The 8,276-nt window shown below is 45.3% G+C and overlaps 1 protein-coding gene across 1 annotated transcript; it reads right to left on the reverse strand.

Moving 5' to 3' along the window:
* Positions 1-253: 253 nt before the first annotated feature.
* PDCL3 (phosducin like 3) lies at positions 254-6,806 on the reverse strand. Its single transcript, XM_027644587.1, has 6 exons — positions 6,711-6,806; positions 5,209-5,338; positions 3,952-4,042; positions 3,146-3,289; positions 1,985-2,193; positions 254-667 (listed from the first exon to the last, which is right to left on the reverse strand). Exons 1-6 carry the CDS (start codon positions 6,714-6,716, stop codon positions 525-527), a joined length of 723 nt encoding a protein of 240 aa, XP_027500388.1. The 5' UTR covers positions 6,717-6,806; the 3' UTR covers positions 254-524.
* Positions 6,807-8,276: the final 1,470 nt, after the last annotated feature.

An 8,276-nucleotide genomic window follows, 5' to 3' on the forward strand; every position in this document is an offset into this window, starting at 1 on the left:
CACACCACTTTCAGTAGCACCCACATCATGGGTCACCTCCCCTACCTTTCCATGAAGTCCAGGTTATCAGAGGTCTATGGACCACAAGCTAAGAGACAGCCCATCAAAGTGCTATAACCAGTTATTTAAGATCAGCTACTTAGATTTCACTTCCACAATTTAAGCTTGTCAAAAACAGTGTACTTAAGGCCACTTCATATTTCAGATTTTTAAATAAGTCAGACATCTACTAAGAAAATAATAACAAGAGACCTCTGTTTCAACTCATTTCTATATTTCAAAACTTAAGTAATATTTACTCAGGCTTCATAATACAAAATGTCTTTCAGCATCTTAAGTGAAGCTGCAATAAATTTTTTTTTAGAAAACAAAAGCTTTTTTAGTTTCTAAAAGTTTCTAGATAAATGACTGTCTTGAAATGCTGCCCTTCTTGGGCTCAGCAAGGCCTTGATGATCGTCTCCAGTACTCGAGGTGGGAACACTGCCTGCAAGTGTATTGCATCAATCATGATGCATCAAAGGATTTAGTCATCCTCTGAGTCACTCTCTCCCCTGGTTGGGACACATGCCCTGATTGAAGACATGAGCTGGTCTTGGATCTGCTTCCTGGGGTTCTCCTCAAGGTCTGTCTTGATGGCACCCGACTCTGAAATCTTCCACTCCAATTCTGTGCAGTGCAAAACAAGACAGTAATGAATGCAGGGGAGCTAACTGGAAAAAGCCCACTCTTCATTCCCCAGCTGACTTCTCTTATCACCCTACCATCACCACCACCAAACCAGGGCCCTGCTCTATTCCTCCCCTTCTTCCCAGCTCCAGTCCTGCCACCCACACCTGCTCCAGCTGAGCCCTCCTTCCACAGTCCCTAGTGCTGGCACAGGTTTGAGGGTACTACTCTGGAGCCCACCAGTGGCATCCCCAGTGCCACTCTGGTCCCTTTAACCAGCAGTGCAAAAGACGTGACAGATACACAGCAGCAGCTTTAGAGGCAACTATCCCAGTGAAAGTGAATTCTACCTTCTAATCACAAAAGACATGTTTGCACATCTATTGCCCGTGAAGGAATACCTGCTCATACATTATAGCTTTTTCCATCATATACTGAGTTCATCACAATCAGAAGAGGCTGGGAATAAATTTAGTGAGGGGCAAAAAAAATGTGGAAATTCAATTACACATGTGAATTATAGGTATTTTTCAGGGATGTACCCTGCAAACAGAATTCACCCCTTTGCCTCTACATCACAGACTGATTATTAGTTCCTGAACAAGACAGTAAAGAGAGACTTGACCATCAGCAGTAGGCCCAAACTGGACTGGATTGCTTCCCAGAAGTGGCAGAAAGTCAATATAACACATTCAGTCGAAACCTTTCTCCTACTCCTGCTAACAACCCTATCATCAAATCTTATTTCCTTCAGATATTGCAGAATAATGAATACAACCTCACACTTTCCTTAATCTCCAGTGGAAGTTACCTGGGCTCAGGGGAGAAGGAAGGAAGAAATAAAATAAAGTGCAGAATTTCAGTGTGCAGCTTTCTGTGATGACTGAATTAAGCTGCCTCAACCAGGAACAACATGCCATTGTCTTAAAAATGAAACAAGAAGCCCTACAATGCAATAGGCAAGCACCAGTTAGCAAGTGAAGATTATCATGTCACTGCAGGCAAGGCCAGTTCATGTACAACAGCCCCAAAGAACATCTGTGGGTACTGTTTACCCTTTAATATATTCAGCAAATTTATTTCACCCAACACAGGGCATGAATACTTGCACACATGCAAGATAAATATCTATATGTTGGCTTATCAGCAACTCACTAGTTTTACAAGATAGCCTTAATCACATGTGGTTGAGCCATAAGGGTGAAAACCAAAATCTAATATGATTTTTAGTACCTCCTCCTCCTAAGCCTCGCTTCTCTCATTCCCAGCAAAGCAGTTTTGCTTTTCCTTTGGAAGACTGGAGATGCAGACACTCACCATCCCTTGTCAGGTTCATGCCACCAAACACTAAGGGCCCAATGAACTGAGCTTTTATGTCCCCCTCCAGGTAGACAAATATTGTAGGTAGGTTCTTATCGGGGTAATTGGGAATGCAGGTGGTAGAGATAGCCTTGATGAATTTCACATCTCTGAACTTTTTTGCAAGCCCGCTCATATGTTGATTTATTAAGGCACAGAGTGGAATTCTGTGAAGGACAGCAACAAACACACATAAGGAAAAAAAAAAAAAAGAAAATTAAACAGTAAACTGCTCCAGAAGAAAGGTCAGAAATATCAGCATGATGAGTAGCATTCCTGGAAAGATAAATATACCAGAAGCAACTTCTGAATACTTTTGTTGTCTGGTATTCCAGCATTCAAAGGAGGTCAGCATCCCTGTAGACTTTGGTGGGTTGGGGTTTTTTTGTTTTAATATATTAGTACTGCAACTTTCCCCTCTATCATACAGAGAAAATTGTTTATGAATTTAAGCTATTTAGAAATCGCATGAGTAAGGGCAAAATAAAAAGAAAAGGAGCTCCTGAAAGAAATTAATCAAATGACCTAGGAATCAATTAGAGACAATGAACAACAGCAAGTACTTATAACCCTTTCCAGAAAGCTCTAGCAACTTAACAGGCCTTTTTTACAAGTTTTTTCATCATGATAGCAGGACTAGAAACCTTGTTCACTCCATTTTTATGCCACTAGAAACCAGGCATAAACCAGGTGATAGATACACAGCAGCAGCTTTAGAGGCAACTATCCCAGTGAAAGTGAATTCTACCTTCTAATCACAAAAGACATGTTTGCACATCTATCATACATAGTGATCCTTCTCATTCACAGCCCCTTACACTTCATCTAAAATAATTTCCAAAGCTTGGGGATTTCAGTGGCAGTAGCTACCTCTATAGCAGCTGGTTGGTACACATCATTCTGTCTTATGTAGATGTATAAAAAAGCTCTAGAATGATGTTACCATGAAGTGGATAAGTTAAGCAGTCTTGAGTCAATAGTACTGAAATTACTGATTTTTTTTTTTATTCCTTAGAACATCAAAATCAGTTCCTTAATTCCACAGTAACTACACATGTATCTTAAAGTATATTCAGGTACTGACAGTAAAAGGATTAATGGTTAAAAACAAATTCTTACCCTTGTTTGTAGAGGTGCAGGACTACCCATATATCTTTTCCAGCTTTTGTAACCTCTTGAACATAATCTTTTCCTGAAATCTCCAAAACTTCCCCAAATTTATTCTTCATTTGAGCTGCTTTCATTTCTGCTAACCTTTGCTGCCTGTACAGCAAGGAATGGAAAAGACATCTTGTGAATAGATGGATTTTTTGACAGAACAACACTTGAAGGAGCTGGTTTGAAACCTAGACTTCAGAGGAACATTACCAACTTCTTCAAATCCCAGAGCAACAAAAGCAAAATGACATAGTAGACGTTCTTGTATTTGCACTGTAACTTAAAACCACCAACATAAAAGAAGTACAACTAAGTTTCATGAAACGCTTCTTTTCCCCTCATTTCTGGCCTCACCAGAATTTCTTCTGCAGATAATACACTACCCAAATAAATGGCAAAAACCATGACAGAGTTTAAGAGATAGAAGGAAACCAACACTGTAATTCAAATCTGCAGTACCTTAATCTCATTCACACAAAAATTAGGAAATCTTGGAAGTGATTTTCAAAGCTTTCAGAATCCCCAGCCATGCACTCAGCAGGTGCACATTATCTCTGCAAAACTAGGTTGTAGATAAAGGACAGTGAATTCAAATGCCGTTATCCTATTAAAGACACTTAGAAGCTCTACAAGAGACCAGAAACTCAGCCCCCTTTTTCCATCATCAGGCCTAAAAACATCCTTTATCTCTTCAACAATATCTCAAAGCATATAAAAGAAAGACCCTCCAATTATCATTAAAGCCAAATTCTGCTTGCTGCTCTGACCTGTACATTTCAATAGCTTTCTCATCTTCCTCATTAAATTCATCTTCATTCTCTTCCAGCTCTTCCAGAGTCATGTCCTCATAAGTTTTCACTAGAATGGAAGAAACATCAAATCATCAAAACCTCATTCCAGGATTAATACTCATCAGCTCTTAGCAGTCAAATAGAATTTATTTACTTTATTTATTTTAAGGATAGATTAATTGGAAATATGAGGTATCATAGAATGGTTTGGATTGGAAGGGACTTAAAGATCATCTAGTTCCAACACCCCCGCCATGGGCAGGGACACCTTTCACTAGACCAGGTTGCTCAAACCCCCATCCAAGCTGGCCTTGAACACTTCCACAGATGGGGCATCCACAGCTTCTCTGGGCAACCTGTTCCGGTGTCTCACCACTCTCACAGTAAAGAATTTCTTCCTAATATCTATTCTAAACCTATTCTCCTTCATCTTACGGTCATTCCCCCTTGTCCTATCACTGCATGCCCTTGTACAATGGGGGCTACCCTTAGGAGCTAGAGTTCAGTGATCCACATGAGTCCCTTCTAACATAGGATATTCTATGGTTCTATTCTGTGATTTTAAAAAGTCCCTCTCCAGCTCTCTTGTCAGTCCCCTTTGGGTACTAGAAGGTGTCATAAGTTCTCCCTGAAGCCTTCTCTTCTCCAGTCTGAACAGCCCCAACTCTCTCAGCCTGTCGTTGTTATTGCTACTGGATTTTTAGAAAATGTTACACACTTTAGACAAACAGACGGAAAGACGATGTAAAGGCCTCTGAGCTGAAGGCTGCCTAGACTAGCACACAAGTACCTGCATGAGCCTTCAAGTTTGGCAGCTGCAGCAAAGATGTACCAACCCCCCCCCCCCCCCACACACACATCTGTTGTTCACTGGCCTGAACAAGGGAGGAAGCACAGAACAGGAAACATCATGAGATGGTTTTACTTGCACATTCACCTGGCAGACTACCTGTGCACTGTTCTTATTTCAGCTTTCAAACATTGACTTTTATAAAAACACAGAGTTGACATCAAGTACAAAGCTTTCCTGTGCTAGAAGAACCCATGTGTTCAGGAATGTATTTGTTTGATACCATTAACAGATGATCACCCTGGATGGATGAAGCTGTAGTAATCCTACAGACTGGGAAAATGACACACTGCTAACAGCCATTTCTTTGTAGAAGCTTCCCCCACGAGCCAGTCCAAGGCTTGTCCTACTGCTGCTGGTGCCTGAGTTGGCTGGTCACTCACCTAGAGACTTCTGAAGGATGGCAAACTGCTCCTCTTCCTTTGCACGCTCCTGTTCCTCCACGTTTTCCTTTGGAGGAAGGATACCTTTCTTGCGCAGGATGTCATTCCACTCCGTGTCTTTATTTGGGTCCTAGAACGGAACAACAAATGAATGCCATCTGTTCAAGGAGAACTTTGTCACTTTCAGAACTTAACACAGGCAGGCTCTTCGACACACACCACCTTGCAAAACTGATAACTGAATGGATGGTACCAGAAAGTTACAGTGCACATCCTCCTGATGCTGAGGCTTTTTTGCAGCTCCAGACCAGTCACCTCGAAGAGTGACTTTATTTTATTCCATTCTGCTCACAGCACATAGAGGAGGTCTTGGAAGGGTACCAAAGTTCAAAGCATTGTAACCCTTGTTCCATCTCTCACAAACTGAAATGAAAGGGGAGGAAATCAGCTGAGTGACAGAGAAGTACACTGGCCAGAAGGTTCACTTAGCCTCAGCAGAACAGACCACCAAATCAACGGGAAGCACTAGTGACAAGATACACAGGGACCAGACCTAATTCTCAGTATACGGGAAGTCTCCTTGGTATATTCAAGTCGGTGTGACCACCTAAGTGCTTAGAGAGAAGCAAGCACAGTCTCTGCCGGCCAAGTCCATTGCTAGGGAATCAGATCTAAATCTATGGCTATGCTACTCCTGAAAATTAAAAAAAGACTCCACTGTGAAATAGCTGAAATAATCCTGCAAAACAAGGCCAATATGCACCTGAGTATTGTTGAGTTGCTCAACAGAAGATTCTCCAAGGTAGCCAGCAATTTAATTTTTTTTAAATATATGAAATCTCAATGATAAGCATCCACAGGCTGATTATGGTTCCTTACTGTCTTGGCCTAACCACTTTGAAAACTGAACACACCTACTGCTTTGCTGTGACTTGTATGGGTATAGTTTACAATAGATCTGTTCACAACTATATAACCACATCTCTGCTCAGACCAAACCCCAGTACTTATGGACTACAGGCTGTGGGAAAGAGGAGAGGGGTAAGGGGTAAGGGGGGAGGGGAGGGGAGGAAGAAAACAAAGTAGCGCAAAAAAAGCCCAAAACACCAGACTATTTTTTTTTTCTCCTGTCTCTGACCGTGATCAATTTTCCCTCAACACGGCATTTCACTGCATCTACTATCGTTCACCAACATACCGATGTCTGAAACGCGCCCCCGCTCGCTACAGTAGCGAATTAGATACCGCACTAGCAAAAAACAACAAATCACCACAAAACCAGCCATGGAGCTTCCGAGCAAGACCGCCCCATGACCGCCACCTCCGCCCCTAGAAAGGGGACGAAACCGAGGTGCCCCACCCCGAGACACTCGACCGCTGAGGGCGGCCCGTGGCTGCTGGCGAGGCCCGAGGCCACTGCGCGGCCCCAGCCCTTCGCCGTGCCGGGCTCCTCCCGCAGCACCGGCCGCACCCGGGCCTGCGGGGGGACCCCGGCTGCTCACCTGCATCCTGCCGGCGGGGCCGGGCCCGGTGAGGGGCAGCGGGGCCAAGGCCGGGCAGGGCCGGTCCCGGCGTGCGCGGTGCGGCCGGAGGAGGCGGCGCTCCCCGGCGGGGCGGGCTCAGAGCCGCTGCCGCTTCCCGGACCGCCTAATAAGGCTGGTCCCGGCGGCGTGGGGCTGGGTGGAGTCATTGGGGATTTAAAAGCATCGCAGAGTGGGTTGGGTTGGAAGGGATCTTAAAGATCATAAATTCTCCTGCCGTGGGCAGGGACGCTTTCCACTAGAACAGGTTGCTCGTAGCCCCATCCAACCTGGCCTTGAACGCTTTCAGGGATGGGGCGTCCCCAGCTTCTTTGGGCAACCTGTTCCAGCGTCTCACCACCCTCACAGCAAAGAATTTCTTCCTGACATCTAAACTAAAGCTCTCCTAGTTTAAAACAGTTCCCCGCCGTTGTATCACTATCAACCCGTGTAAACATCTCTCTCCCTCTTTTTTATAAGTTCCCTTTGAGTACAGAAAAGTCCAGGTCCTGCTCCTAATTGGGATCACACCTCATTTCCCGTGAGTGGAGCCCTGGCATGCTCACTGTGAAGAGCAGCTGTATTTAAAAACTCTCTTTCCCTGGCTGCCCAGCCTCCCCCTGTGCAGGACCTCTATGCTCCCTGTCCCTCTGCAGGCACAAAGGAGTGGGTGCCTCATGAGGCATCCCGCAGCTGATGGGTTCCAGTCCCTCTGGCAGCCATGGTGGGAAACCCCTTGCTCCTGGACTTGTGAGCAGCCATCCCCACGTGCCACCCCACAGAGTGCTGTGCTGCCATTCAGAAGGAGCTTGACGGGCTGGAGGGATGGGCAGAGAGGAGCCTTCTGAAATACAGCAAAGGCAAGTGCTGGGTCCTGCACCTGGGGAGGAATAAACCCATGCACAGACTGGAAGCCAACCTGCTGTAAAGCAGCTCTGTGGAAAAGGACCTGGGGATCCTTGGGGACAAAAGCTGTCCATGAGCCAGCAGTGTGCCCTTGTGGCCAAGAAGGCCAGTGGGATCCTGGGGTGCATTAGGAAGAACATTGCCAGCAGGTCGAGGGGGGTGATTCTGCCTCTCTACACAGCCCTGTGAGGCCACATCTGGAGTGCCGTGTCCAGTTCTGGGCTCCTCAGTACAAGAGACAAGAGCTCCTGGAGCAGGCCCAGGAGGGCTACAAAGATGATGAGGGAACTGGAGCATTTCTCATAAGAGGAAAGACTGAGCTGGGCTTGTTCAGCCTTGAGAAGAGATGACTGAGAGGGGACCTCATCAATGTCTCTTAGTATCTGAAGGGAGGGTGTCAAGAGGATGCAGCCAGGCTCTTCTCCGTGGTGCCAAGCAATAGGATGAGAGGCAACGAGCAGAAACTGGAACATGGAAGTTCCACCTGAACATGAGAGAGAACTTTACTGTGCAGGTGACTGTGCACTGTAACAGGTTGTCCAGAGAGGTTCTGGAGTCTCCTTCACTGGAGATATTCCAGAACTGTCTGGATGCAATCCTGTGCAATGTGCTCTAGGACAACCCTGCTTGAGCAGGGAGGTT

Source organism: Corapipo altera, unplaced genomic scaffold, assembly GCF_003945725.1.
Source record: "Corapipo altera isolate COAL_440 unplaced genomic scaffold, ASM394572v1 0, whole genome shotgun sequence".
In the NCBI taxonomy this organism is placed as follows: Eukaryota; Metazoa; Chordata; class Aves; order Passeriformes; family Pipridae; genus Corapipo; species Corapipo altera.